Source organism: Hemitrygon akajei, chromosome 18 (genome assembly GCF_048418815.1).
Source record: "Hemitrygon akajei chromosome 18, sHemAka1.3, whole genome shotgun sequence".
NCBI lineage: Eukaryota > Metazoa > Chordata > Chondrichthyes > Myliobatiformes > Dasyatidae > Hemitrygon > Hemitrygon akajei.
The window spans coordinates 33,374,881-33,399,362 of record NC_133141.1 but is presented as its reverse complement, the minus strand read 5'-3'; the positions used below and the strand labels follow the sequence as shown (position 1 = coordinate 33,399,362).

At 53.5% G+C, this 24,482-nt stretch overlaps 1 protein-coding gene across 1 annotated transcript in view; it reads right to left on the bottom strand.

The window, feature by feature from the left end:
• Window positions 1–24,482, bottom strand: part of LOC140741275 (inactive dipeptidyl peptidase 10-like) — a 51,422-nt gene that overhangs the window by 2,071 nt on the left and 24,869 nt on the right. The window contains exons 8-25 of the mRNA XM_073071271.1: window positions 23,222–23,342; window positions 22,422–22,576; window positions 22,119–22,216; window positions 21,441–21,564; window positions 20,885–20,923; window positions 20,182–20,289; window positions 19,676–19,767; window positions 19,069–19,116; window positions 18,672–18,790; window positions 17,834–17,881; window positions 17,442–17,531; window positions 16,915–16,981; window positions 16,383–16,547; window positions 15,967–16,021; window positions 13,899–13,998; window positions 11,319–11,377; window positions 7,243–7,315; window positions 6,597–6,670 (exon numbers count right to left, since the gene is read on the bottom strand). Coding sequence (XP_072927372.1) covers window positions 6,597–6,670; window positions 7,243–7,315; window positions 11,319–11,377; window positions 13,899–13,998; window positions 15,967–16,021; window positions 16,383–16,547; window positions 16,915–16,981; window positions 17,442–17,531; window positions 17,834–17,881; window positions 18,672–18,790; window positions 19,069–19,116; window positions 19,676–19,767; window positions 20,182–20,289; window positions 20,885–20,923; window positions 21,441–21,564; window positions 22,119–22,216; window positions 22,422–22,576; window positions 23,222–23,342 — 1,635 coding nt within the window. The remainder of the gene's footprint in view (window positions 1–6,596; window positions 6,671–7,242; window positions 7,316–11,318; window positions 11,378–13,898; window positions 13,999–15,966; window positions 16,022–16,382; window positions 16,548–16,914; window positions 16,982–17,441; window positions 17,532–17,833; window positions 17,882–18,671; window positions 18,791–19,068; window positions 19,117–19,675; window positions 19,768–20,181; window positions 20,290–20,884; window positions 20,924–21,440; window positions 21,565–22,118; window positions 22,217–22,421; window positions 22,577–23,221; window positions 23,343–24,482) is intronic.

Here is a 24,482-nt window from a genome sequence, read left to right as displayed (position 1 = left end):
GTGGGTTTGAGGCAGGGAAAGGATGGTAGAGTGATGAAACCATGGTTGACAAGAAATGTGGTCAAGAGGAAGAAAGAAGCTTACTTAAGGTTTAGGAAGCAAGGATCAGACAGGGCTCTAGAGAGTTACAAGGAAGCCAGGCAGGAGCTGTAAAAATGGCTAGAAGGAGGCATGAGAAGGCCTTGGTGAGTAGGTTTAAGGAAAACTCCAAGGCGTTCTACATGTGTGTGAAGAACAAGAGCATGACTAGAGTGAGGGTAGGACCGATCAGGGATAGTGGAGGAAACGTGCCTGGAGTCAGAGGGGACAGGGGAAGTCATCAATACTTTGCTTCAGTATTCACCAGTGAGAGGGACTTCTATGTTTGTGAGGACAGCATAAAACAAGTTGACATGCTAGTAACATGTCAATGTTAAGGAAGAGGATGTGCTGGAACTTTTGAAAAACATTATGATAGATAAGTTCCCAGGGCCAGGTGGGATATACCCAAGTTTACTACAGGAAGCAAGGGAAGAGACTTGACAGAGGTGTACAAAATGATAAGAGGCATAGATCTTTGTGGATAGCCAGAGACTTTGTCCCAGAGTGGAAATGGCTAATATGAGGGAGCATCATTTAAGGTGATTGGAGGAAGGTATGGGGGTGTGTGGCAGAAGTAGTTTTTTAACACATGGTGCCAGGGGTAGTGGTAGAAGCAGATACATTAGGAATATTTAAGAAGTTCTTAGATCAGGACATGGATAATAGAAAAATAGAGAGCAATGCAGGAGGGAAGGATTAGATTGATCTTAGAGTAGATTGGCACAACATTGTGAGTCAAAGGTCCTGTAGTGTGCTGTAATGCTCTATGTTCTATGGATCTCATTGAAACCTATTGAATATTGAAAGGTCTAGATAGAGTGGATGTGGAGAGGATATTTCCTTTAGTGGGGGAGTCTAGGACCAGAGGGCACAGTCCCAGAATACAAGGACGTACATTTAGAACAGAGATGAGGGAGGAATTTCTGCAGCCAGAGGGTGGTGAATCTGTGGAAACCATTGCCACAAGTAGCTGTGGAGGCCAAGTCATTGGGTATATTTAAAGTGGAGGATGGTAGGTTCTTGATTAGTAAGGGCGCAAAGTTTACAGGGAGAAGGCAGGAGAATGGGGTTGAGAAGAAAAATAAATCAGCCCTAAAGGAATGGCAGAGCAGACATGATAGCCCGATTCTTCTCTCTTGTAGTCTTATAAAACTGGTCAAGCTGCAGTTTGGAGTATTGTGTGCAGTTCTGGTCAGCCCATTACAGGAGGAGTGTGGAGACATTGGAAAGAGTACAGAAGAGGTTCACCAGGATGCACCTGGATTAGAGGGCATAAACTAAAAGAAGTTAGACAAACTTGGGTTGTTTTCTCTGGAGCGGCAGAGGCTGAGGGGAGAGCTCACAGAGGTTTATAAGATTATAAAAGGCTTAGTTAGAGTAGGCAGCTGTAATCTTTTTTCCCCAGGGTCAAAAGGTTTAATACCAGAGGGCATGCATTTAGGGTGAGAGGGGTGAGTTTAAAAGCAAGGGGAGAGGCAAACTTTTTAAAGCAGAGAGTGGTAGGTACCTGGAATGGATTACCAGGGGTAGTAGTGAAATCAGGCAGTTTATTAGAGTTTGAGGTTTTTAGTCCGAAGCCCAGAGCTGTAATAGTCGTGAAATGTTACAGTGCAAGGAAAAGGGAATTCTACTAACAGCACTGGTATAATGTGGTTGAGAAAACAATCTGAATGAGCTTGGAGTCTCTGCCAAGAGAATGTCGCCTTGTTAAGGTGAATACAGACCTTCTTATCTGCCAGCTTCTCCAGTGAGCTGGTCGCAGACATGACACCCCTTCCTTCTGGCTTCCCCAGAGATCCGGATCCAGAATATCATTGCTCTCACAGCCCACAGACCTGTCCACCAATCTGTGCTCCCTGATCCATGGACTGCCCTCCCTTCCCCTACCTCCACCCCCCACCACATCACCATCCAATCCCCCTTCCCCTCTTCACCCGTGAGTCTTTTGGGGTCAATTATTGTATTCCCAGTGCAGCCTCCTCTATATCAGTGACAACCAACGCGGACTGGGGGAACCACTGTGTTGAGCACCTTTGCTCCGTCCACCACAAAATGCAGCATTTTGTGTGTTTTCCTCTCTCCACCAAGCTTCACCTCATTTGGGGAGAGTGCAGTTTGACCTCCCTGTCCTCTCTGGAATCTCCAGAGTGGGACATACTGCAGGTCAATATGGGAAGTTCTCTCACCACAGACATTGTCTGACCTCCAAAGTGTGGCCAGTGACCTGATTTCACTACGGAGTTCCCACACCTACCATGTTTTGTTTCTCTCCTGTGTATCTCAGACACACGGCAATGTTTGCTTCTCTGTCCCTTGCCCTCTGCCCTTTCCCATCTTTCTACAGCTCTTCCGGACAGATCTGCTGTGATTAACTTGCCCTTCATAAGCAACCCCTGCTCATTCTAGTGACACAAGATTCAGCAGAGCTTTCTAACCTCTTTGCCCCCCCACCTGTCCAAGTGCCTCTCAGCTGTTGTAATTGTCCTTGCTCCTACCACTTACTCTGCTAGTTTATTGGTACAGTTCCCAGCCCTTGTGGTCTCTCATCTCCATTTGAAACATTAATTCTCAGGATCAGGTCTCCTCGAGCACATAGCATAGCGGTTAGCACAACGCTTCCTAGCGCCAGCAATCGAGGTTCAATTCCTGCCGCTTTCTGTAAGGAGTTTGTATGTTGTCGCCTTGACTGCATGGGTTTCCTCCAGGTGCTGCAGTTTCCTCCAACAGCCCAAAGACGTACTGGTTGGTAGGTTAATTGGTTATTGTAAATTGTCCCGTGGTTAGACGAGGGTTAAATTGATGGGTTGCTGGGCAGCACAGCTCGAAGGGCCTGTTCCATGCTGTATCTCAATCAATCAATGAACAAGCAGACTGGTGTGATGAGTCTCCACTAATGGAATCCCATGTGCTGGTGGAATCTCCACTCCCCCTTTACCTGAGGCAGAGAGAGTGAGAAATTTGTCTAATTGATTTATTACAACCCCACCCCCCCAACTTCCTTCCCCTCAGGAAGGCGGGAATGCGCCGTCTCCTCGAATCCCTACAGTCTGTGTAGAGGTGGTGTGAAATGGTGTTGTCAGGGGAGAGAGTTTCTGAAATGTAGCTTCATTTGTCACGTTTATCAAGACATTGAAAACCAGTCCGGGGATGTGCTGGGGGCAGCCTGTCAGTGTCACCATGCTTCCAGCACCAACAGAGCATGACCGTAACTTACTGACCCTAACCTATACGTAGGGATTTGGACTGTGGGAGGAAACCAGAGCACACAGAGAAACCCACACAGTCACGGGGAGATCACACAAACTCCTTACAAACAGTGGCAGGAATTGAAGTCAGATCACTGGTGCTATAAAGCGTTACGCTATTCTGCTGCCCTTAGTCCACCTGGATACTTACTTTCCCACTGCTTTGAAGAGCACAAGAAAATTGGACCACTCGGCCCCTCTACACATGACCACGTCTGATCTCCCCGCATTTCCACTTGTGTCCCAGTCCCACCTGATTTTCAAAACATTTAAATCTCCTCTCTAGAACGTCTCTAACTCCAGTGAGTCAGCCTCCACCACCCTCAGGATGTCAGAAAATTCAAGAGGTTATGCTCCCTTCTGATAGACGTCATCTCCACACACAGCAGTGTTAAATAACCTCAATCTTGTAACATCCCCACATCTCCCCTGTCACTACCCCAAGATGGTGGTATAAGGTCCTCCATTCTTCTATGCTCCACAGGATACAGATCCAAACTGTCCACCCCCTCCTGATGGGGCAACCTTTTGGTCCCAGGAACTACCCTGGAGTAGGATGTCACAACAATAACCTTGCACTCAATGTTAGTAACACTAAGGAAGGGGAAGTCTGGAGAACACACATCAATCCTCAGTGAGGGTTCAGCAGTGGAAAGGGTGAGCAGTTTCAAGTTCCTGGGTGTCAACATCTCAGCGGATCTATCCTGGGTCCGACATATCAAGAAGAAGGCGCACCAGCAGCTATACAGTGCCTATAAAAAGTATTCACCACACTTGGAAGTTTTCATGTTTTATTGTTCTACAATATTGAATCACAGTGGATTTAATTTGGTTTTTTTTGACACTGATCAACAGAGAAAGACTCTTTTGTGTCAAAGTGAAAACAAATCTCTACAAAGTGATCTAAATTACTAATATAAAACACAAAATAATTAATTGCATACGTATTCAATCCCTTCAAGTGAGTATTTAGTAGATGTACCTTTGGCAGCAATTACAGCCTTGAGTCTGTGTGGATAGGTCTCTATCAGCTTTGCACATCTGGACACTGCAGTTTTTCCCCATTCTCCGTTACAAAAGTGCTCAAGCTCTGTCAGATTACATGGGGATTATGAGTGAACAGTCTTTTACAAGCCCAGCCATGAATTTTCAATTGGATTGTGGTCTGGACTCTGATTTGGCCACTCCAGAACATTAACTTTGTTAATCTTAAACCATTCCTGTGTAGTTTTGGCTTTATGCTTGGGGTCATTGTCTTGCTGGAAAACAAATCTTCTCCCAAGCTGCAGTTCTCTTGCAGGTTTTCCCCCAGGATTTCCCTGTATTATGTTGCATTCATTTTACCCTCTACCCTCACAAGCCTTCCAGAGTCTGCTGCAGTGAAGCATCCCCACAGCATGATGCAGCTACCACCATGCTTCATGGTAGGGATGGTGTGTTTTTGATGTGCAGCATTTGGCTGAGGGCCAAAAAGCTTAATTTTGGTTTCATCAGACCATAGAACCTTCTTCCAGCTGACTTCAGAGTCTCCCACATGCCTTCTGGCAAACTCTAGCCGAGATTTCATGTGAATATTTTTTTTCAACAGCCACTCTCCCATAAAGCTGTGACTGGTGAAGCACCCGGGGCAACAGTTGTTGTATGCGCAGTCTCTCCCAATTCAGCCACTGAAGCTTGTAACTCCTTCAGAGTTTTCATAGGTCTCTTGGTGGGCTCCCTCACTAGTCCCCTTCTTGCATGGTCTCTCTGTGTTTGAGGATGGCCTGCTCTAGGTGTGCTCACAGCTGTACCATATTATTTCTATTTCTTGATTGACTTAACTGTACTCCAAGGGATATTCAGTGACTTGGAATTTTTCTTGTATCCATCTCCTGACCTGTGGAGTTGGTTGGAGTGTTCTTTTGTCTTCATGGTGTAGTTTTGACTCATCAGCAGTTGGACCTTCCAGATACAGGTGTATTTTTATTATAGTCAATTGAAACACCTTGACTGCACACAGATCTCAAAACCAGATCTCCATTTAACTAATTATGTGACTTCTAAAACCAATTGGCTGCACCAGTGATGAGTCATAAAGGGAGGGGGGGTGAATACTTAAGCAATCAGTTATTTTATGTTTTATATTTGTAATTAGTTTAGATCACTTTGCAGAGATTTGTTTACATTTTGACTCAAAAGAGTCTTTCTCTGTTGATCAGTGTCAAAAAAGCCAAATTAAATCCACTGTGATTCAATGTTGTAAAACAATGCAACATGAAAACTTCCACGAGGGTGGGGTGAATACTTTTTATGGGCATTGTACTTCATTAGGAGTTTGAGGAGATTTGGTGTCACCAAAGACACTTGCAAATTTCTACAGAAGTACCGCGGAGAGCATTCTAACAGGTTGTATCACAGCCTGATGTGGAGGGGCCACTGCACAGGATTGGAAAAAGCTGCAGAGGGCACTAATCTCCCCAACATCAACGACATCTTCAGAAGGCAGTGCCTCCAGAAGGTGGCATCCCTCACCGTCTGGGACATGCCCTCTTCTCATTGCTACCATCAGGGAGGAGGCACAGGAGCCTGACAACACACACTCAACAATTCAGGAACAGCTTCTTCCCCTCCGCCATCAGATTCCCAAATGGACATTGAACCCATGAACACTACCTCACTATCTTGCTCTCTTTTTCCATGATATACAGTATACTATATATTGTGTGTGTGTGTTTATTGTAATTTTTATATATTGCTCTGTACTGCTGTTGCAAAACAGCAAATTTCCTGTCATTGGTCAGTGATAATAAACCTGATTTTGATTCTGAATCTCCCTCAGACTGTCTCAAATGCCAGTGTATTTTTCCATAAACAAGGGGACCTGAACTGTGCACAGTGCTCCAAGTGTGTCCTCACCCACACCCTCTGCAATTGTCACAATACTTCCCCACCAGCGAAATCTAACACCTTCCCCCCCCCCACCCCCACAATAAGGGAGGCATTATCTCTGTCCCCACCCCCATTGAGGCTGCCTGACCTGCATGCAACCTCTTTGTCGTTATTCCACACCCCTTTCCTCCGGGACACCGCGTAGCGACTGATGGTCAACAGAAATGTAGGAAGATGGACAAGGAGGGCAGAAACTGCCCACTCTCTGGGAGTGACAAGCCATGCCTGGCCAGAGGACCAGCTGAGGGAGTGAGGATCAGGTGATTCCCCCATGGCCCCAGGGGTCATGAGTGAAGATGGTTTAACTATGCCATGCAAAAAGGCTCTCCCCACACACCCTACCTGCAGTGTGTAGTTGGCCTTGGTGTCCACCAGTTGTTTAACTAACTCAGCGGTGTGCTGGAAGTGTACAGTGGCTGTCAGAAAGAGAGAGAGAGGTTGTACTGTCAACAGTGCTGTACTGAGAGAGGTGTGCTGACAGAAGGATGCACTGAGGGAGGGGCTATACTGATAGACAGGTGTACTGAGGGAGTGGTGTAGTGAAGGTGAGGGGTGCAGAGGAGGTGTGTACTGATATCAAATATACATCCCAGCCATGAGTAAACACAGACTGTCTATTTATACAGAGAGCCCTTGCATTAATATAGACAGCACCACCCCTTCCACAACACTGCCCTCCCTCCTCACCACTCCTCCCAATGTGCGATGCTCCATCCTCATTGACCCTTCCACAACACTGCCCTCCCTCCTCACCACTCCTCCCAATGTGCGATGCTCCATCCTCATTGACCCTTCCACAACACTGCCCTCCCTCCTCACCACTCCTCCCAATGTGCGATGCTCCATCCTCATTGACCCTTCCACAACACTGCCCTCCCTCCTCACTGCCCCTAGCAGAACATTGCCTTTTCTCTCCACCCCTCCCAGATTAGAGCCCTCCTTCACCACTCTGAGTGCTGCACTGGGCTGTTGTCCCGATATAACTTACCGTCTGCAGTGCCATGAGCGAGGAGCAGTTTCTTACCCCTCAGCCGCTCCACATCCCCCAGGACTGATGCTTTCTGCAAATGAACACCACATCTGGCACATTGTATTAATGTGTTCCTACTGCACTGGCTCTCCCTCCCTCCTCACCGCCCCTCCCACAGCACGGCGCTCCCTCCTCACCGCCCCTCCCATAGCACGGCTCTCCCTCCCTCCTCACCGCCCCTCCCACAGCGTGATGCCTTCTCCGCACCGCCCCTCCCACAGCACGGCTCTCCCTCCTCACCGTCCCTCCCACAGCACGGCGCTCCCTCCTCACTGCCCCTCCCACAGCACGGCTCTCCCTCCTCACCGTCCCTCCCACAGCACGGCGCTCCCTCCACACCGTCCCTCCCACAGCACGGTGCTCCCTCCTCACCGCCCCTCCCACAAAACGATGCTCCCTCCTCACCACCCCTCCCACAGCACGGCGCTCCCTCCTCACTGCCCCTCCCACAGCACGGCGCTCCCTCCTCACCGCCCCTCCCACAAAACGATGCTCCCTCCTCACTGACCCTCCCACAGCACGGCGCTCCCTCCTCACTGCCTCTCCAACAGCACGGCGCTCCCTCCTCACCGTCCCTCCCACAGCGCAGCACTCCCTCCTCACCGCCCCTCCCACAGCACGGCGCTCCATCCTCACCGCCCCTCCCACAAAACGATGCTCCCTCCTCACCGCCCCTCCCACAGCACGGCGCTCCCTCCTCACTGCCCCTCCCACAGCACGGCGCTCCCTCCTCACTGCCCCTCCCACAGCGCAGCACTCCCTCCTCACCGCCCCTCCCACAGCACGGCGCTCCATCCTCACTGCCCCTCCCACAAAACGATGCTCCCTCCTCACCGCCCCTCCCACAGCACGGCGCTCCCTCCTCACTGCCCCTCCCACAGCACGGCGCTCCCTCCTCACTGCCCCTCCCACAGCACGGCGCTCCCTCCTCACCGCCCCTCCCACAAAACGATGCTCCCTCCTCACTGCCCCTCCCACAGCACGGCGCTCCCTCCTCACTGCCTCTCCCACAGCACGGCGCTCCCTCCTCACTGCCCCTCCCACAGCACGGCGCTCCCTCCTCACCGCCCCTCCCACAAAACGATGCTCCCTCCTCACCGCCCCTCCCACAGCACGGCGCTCCCTCCTCACTGCCCCTCCCACAGCACGGCGCTCCCTCCTCACCGCCCCTCCCACAAAACGATGCTCCCTCCTCACCGACCCTCCCACAGCACGGCGCTCCCTCCTCACTGCCTCTCCCACAGCACGGCGCTCCCTCCTCACCGCCCCTCCCACAAAACGATGCTCCCTCCTCACCAACCCTCCCACAGCACGGCGCTCCCTCCTCACTGCTTCTCCCACAGCACGGCGCTCCCTCCTCACCGCCCCTCCCACAGCACGGCGCTCCCTCCTCACCGCCCCTCCCACAGCACGGCTCTCCCTCCGCACCGCCCCTCCCACAGCATGGCTCTCCCTCCTCACCGTCCCTCCCACAGCACGGCGCTCCCTCCTCACCGCCCCTCCCACAGCACGGTACTCCCTCCTCACCGTCCCTCCCACAGCACGGCGATCCCTCCTCACTGACCCTCCCACAGCACGGCGCTCCCTCCTCACCTCCCCTCCCACAAAACGATGCTCCCTCCTCACTGCCCCTCCCACAGCACGGCGCTCCCTCCTCACCGCCCCTCCCACAAAACGATGCTCCCTCCTCACCGACCCTCCCACAGCACGGCGCTCCCTCCTCACCGCCCCTCCCACAGCACGGCGCTCCCTCCTCACTGCCCCTCCCACAGCACGGCGCTCCCTCCTCACCGCCCCTCCCACAAAACGATGCTCCCTCCTCACAGCCCCTCCCACAGAACGGCGCTCCCTCCTCACCGCCCCTCCCACAGCACGGCACTCCCTCCTCACCACCCCTCCCACAGCACGGCGCTCCCTCCTCACCGTCCCTCCCACAAAACGATGCTCCCTCCTCACTGACCCTCCCACAGCACGGCGCTCCCTCCTCACTGCCTCTCCCACAGCACGGCGCTCCCTCCTCACCGTCCCTCCCACAGCACGGTGCTCCCTCCTCACCGCCCCTCCCACAAAACGATGCTCCCTCCTCACCACCCCTCCCACAGCACGGCGCTCCCTCCTCACCGTCCCTCCCACAGCACGGTGCTCCCTCCTCACCGCCCCTCCCACAAAACGATGCTCCCTCCTCACCGTCCCTCCCACAGCACGGTGCTCCCTCCTCACCGCCCCTCCCACAAAACGATGCTCCCTCCTCACTGCCCCTCCCACAGCACGGCGCTCCCTCCTCACCGCCCCTCCCACAAAACGATGCTCCCTCCTCACCGCCCCTCCCACAGCACGGCGCTCCCTCCTCACTGCCCCTCCCACAGCACGGCGCTCCCTCCTCACCGCCCCTCCCACAAAACGATGCTCCCTCCTCACTGACCCTCCCACAGCACGGCGCTCCCTCCTCACTGCCTCTCCAACAGCACGGCGCTCCCTCCTCACCGTCCCTCCCACAGCGCAGCACTCCCTCCTCACCGCCCCTCCCACAGCACGGCGCTCCATCCTCACCGCCCCTCCCACAAAACGATGCTCCCTCCTCACCGCCCCTCCCACAGCACGGCGCTCCCTCCTCACTGCCCCTCCCACAGCACGGCGCTCCCTCCTCACTGCCCCTCCCACAGCGCAGCACTCCCTCCTCACCGCCCCTCCCACAGCACGGCGCTCCATCCTCACTGCCCCTCCCACAAAACGATGCTCCCTCCTCACCGCCCCTCCCACAGCACGGCGCTCCCTCCTCACTGCCCCTCCCACAGCACGGCGCTCCCTCCTCACTGCCCCTCCCACAGCACGGCGCTCCCTCCTCACCGCCCCTCCCACAAAACGATGCTCCCTCCTCACTGCCCCTCCCACAGCACGGCGCTCCCTCCTCACTGCCTCTCCCACAGCACGGCGCTCCCTCCTCACTGCCCCTCCCACAGCACGGCGCTCCCTCCTCACCGCCCCTCCCACAAAACGATGCTCCCTCCTCACCGCCCCTCCCACAGCACGGCGCTCCCTCCTCACTGCCCCTCCCACAGCACGGCGCTCCCTCCTCACCGCCCCTCCCACAAAACGATGCTCCCTCCTCACCGACCCTCCCACAGCACGGCGCTCCCTCCTCACTGCCTCTCCCACAGCACGGCGCTCCCTCCTCACCGCCCCTCCCACAAAACGATGCTCCCTCCTCACCAACCCTCCCACAGCACGGCGCTCCCTCCTCACTGCTTCTCCCACAGCACGGCGCTCCCTCCTCACCGCCCCTCCCACAGCACGGCGCTCCCTCCTCACCGCCCCTCCCACAGCACGGCTCTCCCTCCGCACCGCCCCTCCCACAGCATGGCTCTCCCTCCTCACCGTCCCTCCCACAGCACGGCGCTCCCTCCTCACCGCCCCTCCCACAGCACGGTACTCCCTCCTCACCGTCCCTCCCACAGCACGGCGATCCCTCCTCACTGACCCTCCCACAGCACGGCGCTCCCTCCTCACCTCCCCTCCCACAGCACGGCGCTCCCTCCTCACCGGCGCTCCCTCCTCATCGCCCCTCCCACAGCACGGCTCTCCCTCCGCACCGCCCCTCCCACAGCACGGCTCTCCCTCCTCACCGTCCCTCCCACAGCACGGCGCTCCCTCCTCACCGCCCCTCCCACAGCACGGCTCTCCCTCCTCACCGTCCCTCCCACAGCACGGCGCTCCCTCCTCACTGCCCCTCCCACAGCACGGCTCTCCCTCCTCACCGTCCCTCCCACAGCACGGCGCTCCCTCCTCACTGCCCCTCCCACAGCACGGCTCTCCCTCCTCACCGTCCCTCCCACAGCACGGCGCTCCCTCCTCACTGCCCCTCCCACAGCACGGCTCTCCCTCCTCACCGCCCCTCCCACAGCACGGCGCTCCCTCCTCACTGCCCCTCCCACAGAGTGACACTCCTTCCTCCCACCCCTCCCACAGCACAGCGCTCCCTCCTCACTGCCCCTCCCTCACTATCCCACACTGAAGCAACTGCAGTGCACACTCACCATATAACTGTCTTCCTGTCGCGCTGACAAACCCAGGTACCTCTCGGAGAATGTGGCAGCTGTGACAGGGAGGAGATGGAGGGTTCAGACACACCAACCCTCTTCTGGGACTGTACCCCCACTAGTCCCACGAGTGTATGTCCAGGTAACCCCTCCCACTGAACGCAGGCTCTCGTTAGAGGAAGAGGCCATTAAACCCACCCAGTAACTGACACATGGACAGGTGGAGGGGTGGGGAACATGAGTTTTGGCACAGACGTGGCCTGTTCCTGTGATGTACTCTTCCACAATCACTCAGAGCTGGCTCCCAGTGGGGTGCCTGGGGCAGAATCACAGTCCGGAGTTGGTGACAGCACAAGTGTGCTAGGGTGAGGAATGCTAGGGTGGGTTATTGACAGAACAGGGGACAGTGGAATATGTTAACGTGTGTGGACATGGGGGAAGTGCCAGCTCTCCAATGGGGAACAGGGCAACTTGGGGTATTCAGAGACATGGTGTGCAGGGTGTTAATAGGTTACAGAGACAAATTCCTGTTACAGGTACACATACACACACACTCCCTTCCACTCCTGCCACTCTTGCATACCCTCACACCCTCTCTTGCACACCCTCACTCCCTCTCACACTCACATTCCCTCTCAGATACACATCTACACACACACACACACACAAAATCAGAATCAGGTTTAATATCACTGATATATGCCATGAAATTTGCTGTTTTGCAGTAGCAGTGCATTGCAATACATAATAAACTATAAATTACAATAAGTATATATATTAAATTAAATTAAATAAGTAGTGCAGAAAGAGAGGAATAAAATATTGAGGTAGTGCTCATGGGGTCATTGTCCATTCAGAAAACTGATGGTGGAGGGGAAGAGGCTGTTCCTGAAACATTGAGTGTGTGTCTTCAGGCTGCTGTACCTCCTTGATGGTAGCAATGAGAAGAGGGCATGTCCTGGGTGATGGGGGTCCTTAATGATGGATGCCACCTTTTTGGGGCATCACCTTTTGAAGGTGTCCTCGATACTGGGGAGGCTAGTGCCTATGTTGGAGCTGGCTGAGTTTACAACTTTCTGCAGCTTTTTCTGATCCTGTGCAGTGATCTCTCCATACCAGACGGTGATGCAACCGGTTAGAATGCTTTCCATGGGTCATCTATAAAAAATTGTGAGTGTCTTTGGTGACATAGCTATTCTCCTCAAACTCACAATGAAGTTTTGCCTTCTTTGTAACTGCACCTAGGAATGTTCCTCAGAGATGTTGACACCCAGGAACTTGAAACTTCTCACCCTTTCCACTACTGATCCCTCGATGAGGACCGGTGTGTGTTCCCTCAACTTTCCCTTCCTGAAGTCCACAATCATTTCCTTGGTCTTACTGACGTTGAGTGTGAGGTTGTTGCTGCAACACCACTCAGCCAGCTGATCTATCTCACTCCTGTACGCCACCTCATCACCGTCTGAGATTCTGCCAGCAATAGTTGTGTCATTGGTAAGTTTTTAGATGGTATTTGAGCTGTGCCTGGCCACACAGTCATGGGTGTACAGAGAGTAAAACAGTGGGCTAAGCATGCATCATTGATGTGTACCAGTGTTGACTGCCAGTGAGAAAGAGATGTTATTTCCAGTTTGCACTGACTGTGCTCTCCTGATGAGGAAGCCAAGGATCCATTTGCAGAGAGAGTTACAGAGGCCCAGGTTTTGGAGCTTGTTACTGAGGGTATGATTGTGTTCAACACTGCGCTCCAGTCAATAAACAGCAGCTGACATAAGTCCCTCTGACTCTCTCTCTCACACACACTCCCTCTATCTCTCTCTCTCTCCCCCCTCACACAACTATACACACATTTCCTCTTTTTCATGTGCACACACTGACTCACACACACACAACCCTGCACATACAAACTCCTTCTTTCACACATACTTTCCCCCCCTCTCTCTCTCTCTCTCTCTCTCACACACACACACATTCCCTCTCAGACACACACACCACACACATATAAGGTTCACAAAAATGATTCTGGGATTGAAAAACCTGTCATATGAAGAGTACTTGATGGCTCTGGGCCTGTACTCACTGGAATTCAGAAAAATTCAGAGGGGTGACCTCATTGAAACCTGTTGAATGTTGAAAGGCCTCAATAGAGTGAATGTGGAGAGGATGTTTTCTGTGGTGGGGGAGACTAAAATCAGACAACACAGAGTCAAAATAGAGGGGCATCAGAACGGGGATGAGGAGGAATTTCTTTAGCCAGAGAGTGGTGAATCTGTGGAATTTGTTGCCACAGGCAGCTATGGAGGCCAAATCATTGGGTATACTTAAAGCAGAGGCTGATAGGCTCTTGAACATTCAGAAGGCAGGATATTGGTGCTGAGAGGAAAATGGATGAAATGGCGGAGCAGTCTCGATGGGCCAAATGGCCTAATTCTGCTCCTATATCTTATGGGCTTATATGCTCACACAGTGCACACTTCCTATCTTTCACATGCACACACTTAACATACATAATCCCTCTCTCACACACACACAAGCCTGCACTCTCATTCTCCCTCTCTCTCACATCAGTCACCTTACCCTGCAGCCTGAAGTCTGTGATGGGAGATACAGCGACTCCACACTGAACCAACCCGTCCGTGAGGCCTAGGACCTTCAGTGCCAGGAAACCCCCAAACCCCTGCAATATCAACAGGGAGAAGGAGCATAAGCTCAGAGCTGGAGCAAGTTCAGGGGTCACTGCAGGGTCAAGTCAAGGCAAAGGTCATGGTGAGTGCAAGGGTCAGGGTGGGGTCAAGGTCTGAACAATGATTATCATCAGGGCAGAATCATGTGAGGTCACTGAGGGTCAATGCAGGTTCCATCTAGGGTCTATGTCAATCAGAATAACAGTGAGTAGGGGTGTGAAAATCAGAGGTGCAAAGGGTCTTGGGAGTTCTTGTGCAGGATTCCTGAAAGGTTAACTTGAGGGTTGAGTTGGTGATACAGAAGGGGAGGGAGGGGAAGGGATCTCATTGAAACCTTTTGAATATTGAAAGACCAAGACAGAATGGGTGTAGAGAGGATATTTCCCATAGTGGGGAAGGCTAGGACCAGTGAGCACTGTCTCAGAATAGAGGACGTCCATTTTGAACAGAGGTGAGGAGGAATTTCTTTAGCCAGAGCATGGTGAATCTGTGGAGGCCAAGTCATTGGGTATATTTAAAGCAAAGATTGATAGGTTCTTGATTATTCAGGGCAACAAAGGGTACAGGGAGAAGGCAGGAGAAGATGGTTGAGAGAGATAATAAATCAACCACGATGGAACAGTGGAGAAGACATGATGGGCTGAATGGCCTAATTCTGCTCCAATGTCTTGGTAAGTGGGTCAGTGTAGTGTAAGGGCAGGGTCAGACAGGGTTAATATTGGGTCAGGTGTGATTAGTGTGTTGTCAGGGGGTTAATGGTTTGATATGAGGTCAGACGGACTGATGATGGGACAAGTACTGGAATTGGTTTATCACTGTCACACGTACTGAGATACAGTGGAAAGCTTGCCTTTCACACTGTTCATACCGATCAGATCATCACACGGTGCATTGAGGTAGAACAAGGTAAAACAAAAACAGAATGTCGAATAAAATGTCACAGTTACAGAGAAAGTGCAGTACAGGTAGACAATAAAGTGCAGCATCATAACAAGGTAGATTGTGAGGCCAAGAGGCCCATTCAAGAATCTGGTAACAGTGAGACAGAAAGTGTCCCTGAGCCTGGTGGAACGTGCTTTCAGGCTTTTGTATCTTCCACCCAATGGGACGGGGGAGAGGAGAATGTCAGGGGTGGGTGGGGTCTTTGGTTATTCTGGCTGCTTCACTGAGACAGTGAGAAGTGTGGACAGAGGTCATGGAGGGGATGCTGGTTTCTGTGATGTGCTGAGCTGTGTCCACAACTCTCTGAAGTTCCTTGTGGTCACGGGCAGAGCAGTTGTCACACCAAACTGTGATGCATCTTGATAGGATACTTTCTGTGCTTAGCGATAAAAATTAGTGAGGGTCAATGGGGACATAACAAATTTCTTTAGTCTCCTGAGGAAATAGAGATGGTGGTGAGCTTTCTCGCCTGGACCAGGACAGGTTGTTGGTGATGTTCACTCCTAGGAACTTGAAGCTCTCAGCTTCAACACTTGTTGATGTAGACAAGAGCATGTGGACTTGTCCCTTTCCTGAAGTCAGCTCGTTTGTTGACATTGAGAGGAAGGTTATTGTCATGACATAAACTCTGTCTTCTTACTGTACTCTGACTCAGCGTTATTTGAGATACAACCCGTTACAGTCTTATCAACTGCAAACTTGTAGATGGAGTTGGAGCAGGACCTGGTCACGCAGACATGAGGGTATAGGGAGTTTAGGAGGGGGCTGAGGACAGGGTTGTGTCCTCAGCCCCTGTGGAGTATCAGGGTTGAGAATAATCGTGGCGGAGGTGTTGCTGATTGTGACTGTTGGTCAGTGGAGGATCCATTTGCAGAGGGATGCATGAACTCTCAGGGCCCAGAGGCTTGTGTCGGGTTGGCTTAGTGTGCAATGTAGGGTCAGACAGGGTCAGGTGGAGGGGAAATGGTGGGGTTGATGTGGGGTGAGACTGGGTTGCTGACCACCCAGGATGCTCCCACCTTCCCATAGACACCGACTCTTGTCCGGTCCACAAGCTCCGTCTTCAGGAGAGTCCTGGAAACAGATGGAGTCAGTCAGACCGGTCACCGTGATCCGAGTGTGACCTTTCCTGGTCAGCTCCCCCCACCCATCCCGCCATCCAGTCCCTCCATCTCCCGTCTCCCTCCCCTCCCCTCCCCAACTCCATCCCCCCATCCCCTTCTCCCACCTTGCTCCCCCTCTCCTCCTCCTCCTCCCTTCCTCCCTCCCACTCTCCCCCTCCCCTCCTTCCTCTCCTCCTCCATTTCCCCTCCACTCTTGCCCCCTTTCCCCCACTCTCTACCCTTCCTTCCCCTTACCCTGTCCTTCCACTCCCCCTCCCTTACTTCCCTTCCCCTCCCCACTCCACTTCTACCACTCCTTCCCCTCCACGTACTCCAGAGTCCTCAGCTGCTCCACGCCATCCAGTGACCCAGTTCTCCAGCCTCTTTGCCACTGACTGCCCACTCTGACCACAAGAACTCCGTGCTCGGACGCCATCACAGACCCCCAGTCCAGCTGGATCCGCTCCTTGAGACACTGTCCGCTCGGATCCTGGTCCCTGTGGGGAGGAGAGGGGTGTCACTTTAGGATGGCCCACCAAACCCCACCCCGCCGATGTCCAGACAAGGCTGTTTGATTGTGGGTGCATCCGGAATGTTTCTCTGCAGAGTCCAGTGGTGGGGACGGTTGGGGTGTGGGAGGGGAACTGACCACTGGGTTTGAAGGTGTGTATGACCCCTATTGGTCACTGGTGACCCACTCTCAGACCCCAAAGAAATGTTGGACAATTCAACCAGAAGAGGAACCATTCACAGAGCAGCCAGTCACATTCTTAGCAGACGTACACAAGAACAGAACAACTATCGGAGGGGCTTAGATGCAGTGGTGGGTGGGGGCAGTGGTGGCAAAGTCTATTTCACACTTACATGATTAACAGGAGGGGTCGAAGCTGTACTTGGGGTCCTTGAGGCACATACAATATCAGAGGGAGTTCTGCGTGCAAGAGAGAGGGTGAGGGAAAGGGATGGAGACAATGAGCAGGAGAGGGAGGGAGAAGGGAAAGGAGAGGGGCGAGTGTAAGGGAGAAAGAGAGAGAGAGATGAAGAGGGAGTCAGACAGAGAGTGAAAAAGGGAGAGAGAGAGTCAAAGACACATACCAGCATTCCCTCCTCACTTAGTGTGGCACTCCCTCCTCAACGCCCCTCCCAGAGTGCGGAATTCCCTCCTCACCACCCCTCCCACAGTGCGGAGTCCCCTCCTCACCGCCCCTCCCACAGTGTGTTCCCTCCTCACTGCCCCTCCCATCTCACTGCCTCACAAGGTTTGTGCCCTCTCCAAAGAATGGCCACAGTAGCCCCGATGGAGGTTTATCTCTGTAGCCCTATCCCGAACTGTGTTAACCTCCTGTTCAGAGCAGAGGGAGGGGTGAGTTACGCCTGCTGTCACCACTCACTGCCTGCCAGGGTGTGGAGCTTGGTGAGGGGCATTTGCCTGTTCTTCACAGCCTCCCTCAGGTCCTGGTTATCGGACAGCAGGAAAAAATCTGTGGGGAGAACACACAGACCTCGTCATTTGCGGCTGGGAGATGGAGTCTTCCTACCTCACTCATCCCTCCACCTCCTTCCCCTCTCCTCCACTTTCCTTCCCCACTCCTCTCTCCTTCTCCCCTCACCCTCCTTGTCACCCATCCTCCTCTTCTGTCCCCACCCATCACCCTCCCACTCAACCCCTTCCCATTTCTCCCCTCCCCTCCCACCTTCCCCCCATCCGATCCACTCCCCACCCCTTTTCCTCTGTCCCACTGAGCTGTGGTGGGGATCACAGGTGAGGGGAGTTCTCACTTACCCCTGGGGTCTGCAACTCGATGGACAGAATGTGTTGGAACCCCAGAGCCTGAGGAGAGAAAATAGATTCATCAAGAGCAGTGAGGGACACTGTTCCCTCAGAACAATGATCCCCCTTTCCCAGCCAATCCCCTGATTACAGGATACAGAGCTCGATGGATCCCACCCTGACCGTCCCCACCTCGTCTGTCCCTCTCTCCATCTGTCTCCATCCCCACCCCATCTGTCCCCTCTGTGAAGGTCCCCCTTCCTATACCCCTCCCCATCTGACCCTCTCACTGTCCCTAACATGTCTGTCCCCATCTCCGGGTCTATCCATCCCTCTCCCCAACCTCACCCCATCCATCCCCCTCCTTGTGCCCCCTACTGTTGCCATCAATGTGAGCTCTTCCCGTCCCCTCCCACCCCATTCACCCCCACTCTATCTGTCCCCCACCTCACTCTCCCCATTCCCCCACATCATCTGTTTGTCCCTGTCATCATCCAGAGTGGAGATAGGGAGTGGTGGGGCGTGTGGAGAGATGATATGGGGGCAGGGAGAGGGAGAGGTGAGGTGGGAAAGTGGAGAGCAGCAGGGAGGCAGAGGCAGAGAAAGGGGAGGGAGGAGTAAGAGCAGGGAAATGAGGGGAAGAGGTGGAGGGGAGAGGAGAAAAGAGGTAGGGAAAGAGGAGAGAGAAGGGGGGTTTGGGCAGAAAAAAGACTGCTTAATCAAACAATATCACTGAAATATTAAATACACAACAGAGAGGAGGAGGGGTGGGAGGGGAGAGAAGAGGAAAAGGTGAGGGGGGGATGAGATGTGGAAGGTGTGGAGTGAGGGGTGAAAGAGAGCTGCTCACCGTAACAGCTCAGCAGGAAGTGGCTGAGACCCGAGCTGAGCTGGACACGAGGCCAGGTACAGTCTGGAAGGAGGCCACAGGTGAGACACTGTCTGTGGAGGGAGCCACTCAGACTGGCACTGCAGGCATGTGGGAGGGGGGTTAGAGCGAGAGAGCAGAAGGGGAGATAGAATGTCAGTGATCACAGAATGAGAGAGAGAGAGCACATTATGGGAGGGGCAGTGAGGAGGGAGCATTGTGTTTTGGGAGGGTTGGTGAGGAGGGAGGTCTGTGGGAGGGGCGGTGCTGATGGTGCCACACGTTGGGAAGGCCAGTGGTCTCGGTGTGGATTCATGGTGAAGTGGTACAGAACATCCTGCACCCTGGATTCCTGTGGGTTCACCCCGTGCCTGCTCACCTGTATAGGTGCCTGGTCGTTGGAGCCTCCTCACTGCTTTCGAAATAACTGTGAAGGAACACGTGTTTGTAATTCTCTGATATCCCTCTTTCAATCCCACCCACACCTTGCCCCACATCCCCCCACTCACCTACCCGTCTCAGTCTCTTCATACCCACACATCCTCCTGTCTCCATGATCACTCCCTCCCCCTCTGTGACCCCTCCCTCCCTGTCTCTGTGACCCCTCCCTCCCCTACACACCTCCCTGTCTCTGACCCCTTCCCTCCACATCTTTATGGCCCTCTCCACCCCCCACATGCTTCCCTGTCTCTGTGAGCCCCTCCCTCCTCTACAACCCTCCCTCCTTTACACCCCTCTCCACCTCTGTGAACCTCTCTTTCCCCTACTCCCCTCCCTGTCTCTGTGACCGCCTACCTCCCTACGTTCCTGCCCAACTTGGTGACCACTTCCCTCTCCTACATCTCTCCTCATCTATGTAGCCCCTTCCTTCCATCTATTGTAGGTCACTTTGGCCTAGACCCAGTCTGGCAAGGTCTGTGTTAATGGGAAAAGTGGAGAATGTCTTGGTAATTGCTTTAAAACCCAATAAAGGTGAGGGCTTTTACATTCTCTGTGATCTCTCATCGTAGGCAAAGAGTGAAGTCACATCAAAACTCCCAGAAGTGATGAAATGAGATTCCTCACCAGTACGCTGAGCCTGGAAAAGAAAGAAGAGTTTGTGGTAAAGAAGGGAAGAAGGGAGGGAGGGAGGGGGGGAGAGAGAGAGAGAGAGAGAGACAGAATGAGGGCAAGGGACAGTTAGGGTATGGGCTCTGGGTGGGAGAAAGTGAGGAGGCGGGAGATTAATGGAGGCAGAGTGAGGGAGGATGAGGAAGGGAGGGAGGGAGAGGAAGAGTGAGAGGGAGGGAGATGGGACAGAATGAATGAGAGAGAGGGGTAAAGACAGGGGGTGGGAGGGTGAGTTGAGTGGCAGGGATTGTGAGGGAGGGAGAGGACAGAGGGAGGAGGGAGGAGAGACAGAGGTTATGAAGATGACCAGGGATTCTCTCTAGGGTAACTGCAGACGTTATGCAGACAATGTGTCCTCGCACCGATCCACAGCCTGCCTTACCCTGGCCGTGAACCTGGCCAAGTGCCAGAACCGCCCACCAGCCCCTTGTTGGGTGGGCACAGTGAGGAAGAAGGTGCTGCCGTTCGGACTGAAGAGCAGCTGTTCACCCTGCAGGAGAGAGAGGGGGTCAGTCAGTTGGGCCCTGGGACCCCTTCACGCTCATGCAGAGGGCTGCCTAACACCTCCAATACTACAGTCCCAGCCTGTCCCGCTGCAGAGAGAACCTCTGGACACAGACCGCCCTGCATTGCTGCTTGCTATTGATTGTCAGGAGCATCACTCCTGATCAGTTTCCTGCCTGCAGCACCAGTCGATGAAACATCTAGCAGTATGATTTTGTGGTGAAGCACCCACCTTTTTCCAACTCTGATCTCGTGCACCTCCCTCAGCTCTGTATCTCTTCCAGCCTTCAGTAATTCTGTAAATCCCTCCTCCTCTATCCTTAAACACAAACTCTCTCCCAACACCTCCCACTCTTTCTTTACTCCTTCAGATGCCCGGGTCTCTGAGTTTTGAAACTCCCTCCCTCCACCTCCCCATCTCTCTCCCCTTCTTTACAAACCTCCTGAAAACTCTGACTGGCCTGTTTTCCCCAGAATCTGTAGATTAATAATGATCCTGGTCCCACAGTTTGACAGACTCTAACAACCTGCAAATTCCTTTAGTAACAGAAATAATTCTGAACTACTTTCTGAATTCTCACCTGTTTACTCAGCCAGCCATCTGATGATATCTTGTGCTTCTGTAAAAGGCAGAGAGATATGTCAATAAGCTCAGGTGGAAAGTTGTGGGGGTGAGTAAGGGATGAAGAGACGGAGGAGGATGAGGGACAGGGAGATGGAGGGAGATGAGGGATGGGGAGGTTCAAAGTAAAGTATATTTATTATCAAAGTACGTATATGTCATCACATACAGCCTGAAATTCATTTTCTTGTGAGCATTCACAGTAAATACAAGAAACACAATAGAATCAACAAAAGATTGCACCCAACAGGATTGACAAACAACCAGTGTGCAAAAGACAACAAATTATGCAAAGGCAAAAAAGAAAAACATAATAATAATAATAAATAAATAAATATTGGGAACATGAGTTATAGAGTTCTTGAAAGTGAGTCCATAGATTGTGGAATCAGTTCAAATGGCGTTCGAGTGGAGGGAGATGAGGGATGGGTAGATGAAGGGAAAGTGAGTGACAGGGAGACAGATGGAGGGATATGAGGAATAGGGAAATGGAGGGTGGGTGATGAGGATCTCACCTCCACACAAGCCCCTGTGGTCACCTCACACCTGGTGAGGAGGGAAACGTTCTGGGCTCGGTTTAACCATCGCACTGCCAGGCTGGTGTTCGATACCCAGGAAACCATGGTGACATAGTACTGACTGTGGGAGAGAGTCACATACTCATCACACTCTGACACCCACACTGACCCCCCTTCCCCTCCCCCAGAACTGTTTACCAATACAAAACTGGTCTCCACGCTGGGATAACCCTCCTCTGGGGCTTCCCTCCACCCTGGGGCTGATGACCAATGTGGAACTGCTGTCCATCCTGGAGATTCCCTCCGCCCTGGGGCTGGTGGCCAATGTGGAACTGCTCTCCATCCTGGAGATCCCCTCCACCCTGGGACTACCCTCCGCCCTGGGGCTGGTGGCCAATGTGGAACTGCTCTCCATCCTGGAGATCCCCTCCACCCTGGGGCTTAGGGTCACATAGAAAACCTACAGCTCAATACAGGCCCTTTGGCCCACAGTTGACCATGACAGGCAGATAATCTGCCTGAGGAGACTCATCTTGGGGACCTGGTTCTGTAACTGTCCTTTTCCCACCCCACTGGTTGTAACCTAATGTGGAGGCATTCTTCACCATCAGTCCTGTGCTCCTGCTCCTCCACTAGTGCAGGGTGACTGGGCTGGGCTGTGCTGCCTGTGTTTACCTGAACCGGAGGCTCTCTGGAGGAAGAATCTGCAGGGTGTGTGCTGCTCCATACAGCTTCACCACAAAGAGACTGACAGACGGAAGGGGTTGTCTCATCTGGAAAAAAACACAGGGTCAACCCAAGTAGGGGGAGAGGGGCAGGAAACTGAGTTACATAGAGAGAGAGAGTGGAGGGAAGAGAGTGGGGAATGGGGAGGAGAGAGAAAGAAACAGGGAGGGAGAGAGGGAGTTGAATTATGAGGGAGAGTAGAAAGAGAGGGAGGGGGCAATGTGAGGGAGGGCAGCAGGGGCACTCACCCACCTTAGGGTAGGGGTAAATTTTAGCACGGGGATACAGTTGGCCCAGGTAGCGAGGTATCTCCATTTTGGGCACCAGCGTGTCATTAATCTGGGCAAAGGTGAGCCATGCACCATCAGGAGAGCACCAGTGGGCAGCCGAAGTCCCCAGCACCTCCTCTGGAGCAACAGTAATGGGAAAGAGGTTAATCTCTGGGTGTGGTGCTGCCCCTCCCACAGTGCAGTGCTCCCTCCTCCCTCCACCTCCCACAGCATGGTGCTCCCTCCTCACCTCCCCTCCCACAGCACGACGCTCCCTCCTCACCGCCCCTCCCACAGCATGGCGCTCCCTCCTCACCGTCCCTCCCACAGCACGGCGCTCCCTCCTCACCGTCCCTCCCACAGCACGGCGCCCCCTCCTCACCGCCCCTCCCACAGCACGGTGCCCCCTCCTCACCGTCCCTCCCACAGCACGGTGCTCCCTCCTCACCGTCCCTCCCACAGCGGGGCGCTCCCTCCTCACCGTCCCTCCCACAGCACGGCGCACCCTCCTCCCTCCACCTCCCACAGCACGGCGCTCCCTCCTCACTGCCCCTCCCACAGCACGGCGCTCCCTCCTCTCTGCCCCTCCCACAGCACAGCGCCCCCTCCTCACCGCCCCTCCCACAGCACGGCGCTCCCTCCTCCCTCCACCTCCCACAGCACGGTGCTCTCTCCCTCTCACTCTCTCTCTCCCTCCCTCTCCTTCCCTCTCTCCCCCTCTCTGTCCCTCCCTCTCCATCCCTCTCCCTCTCTCTCCCCCCTCACTCCACCCCTCTCTCTCACCCTCATACAACCAGTCAGCAATCCCATTGTAAACAACACCCTCAGTCCCCGAGGAGGTCAGGCGCTGAGCAACACTGGTCTGTGACTGCTGGTAGTAAATATTGTTCTCAAAGATATAAACCTGGAGGGAGAGAGTGGAAGATAGAGAAAGGCAGAAAAATAGAGGGAGGCAGATAAAGGCAGAGAGAAAAGCAAGATGGGAGAGTGTAAGTGATGAAATAAAAATGAGAGGGAGGTAGAGAGTGTCAGAAAGAAACAGCGGGGCAGCGAGATGAAGAGATTGGGGAGGGAGAGGAAGAAAGAGAAAGTGAGTGATAGAGAGCAAAAGGAGGAAGAAAGAGAGAAAGGGTGAGGTAGAGAGAGGGGTAGAGGATTGTCATAGAACAACATATAGAGAGAAAGCATGAGACCGAGAGAGTGTGAGGGAGAAAGAGAGGGAAAGCAGAAGAGGGAGAGAGAGAAAAAAAAACAGGGGTGGGGAGCAGCAAAGGAGAGATATCATAAACAGGGTGAATTCAATTGTACACTCACTCTCTGTGCCCACCCACTGACCCCAAAGTGTCCCCATCTCTGAAACCACTCCCAGCCCCTACAGCCTCCCCTAACTAACTAACTGGTACACTGGGCAGAGCTGGGTTCAGTTCCGACCTCCAGCATTGAGTGTGTGGAGTCAGAACGTTCTCCCTGTGAACCCTTGGGTGCTCTGGTCTCCTCCCACACCAGCAATGTGCGAGGTTGGTAGGCTGCTGTGAATGCTCCCCAGTGTGTGTGGGTTGGGGGTAGGATCTGGGAGGAGTCAGTGGGGTTGTGGGCGGGGGGGGAAGGAATGGGATAAGAGTGCTTCCCTGATGTTGAGCAAAGATGTGTGGGTGAGGGGAGACCGGTATGAAGCGGGGACAGCCGCATTCCGCGATCCCAGTTCAGAGGACAGCCCCTCTGGGGGTGGTCCCTATCCAGAGACCAGAAGCACTGGCCTGGTCTCAGGGGGACAGTTTCTAAGGGCAAGCTTCCTCAGTTGGAAGAGTTGGCGCCTGCGCTGTGTACTGGAACTGACCAGCTCCCCGTGGTACGTTACTGCAATCACTCTGGCATTTACCCCAGAGTCACACTGCACAGGAAGGGGCCCTTCTACACATTGTGTTTGCATGCCTGTACTAATCCACACCAGTCTCTACCAGCGGCATCCCTGAGTATCCCAGCCCCTCCCTCTCGCTCTGTCTCTCCTTCCTCTCACCCCCCTGCAATGAAGGTCCCCACCTCT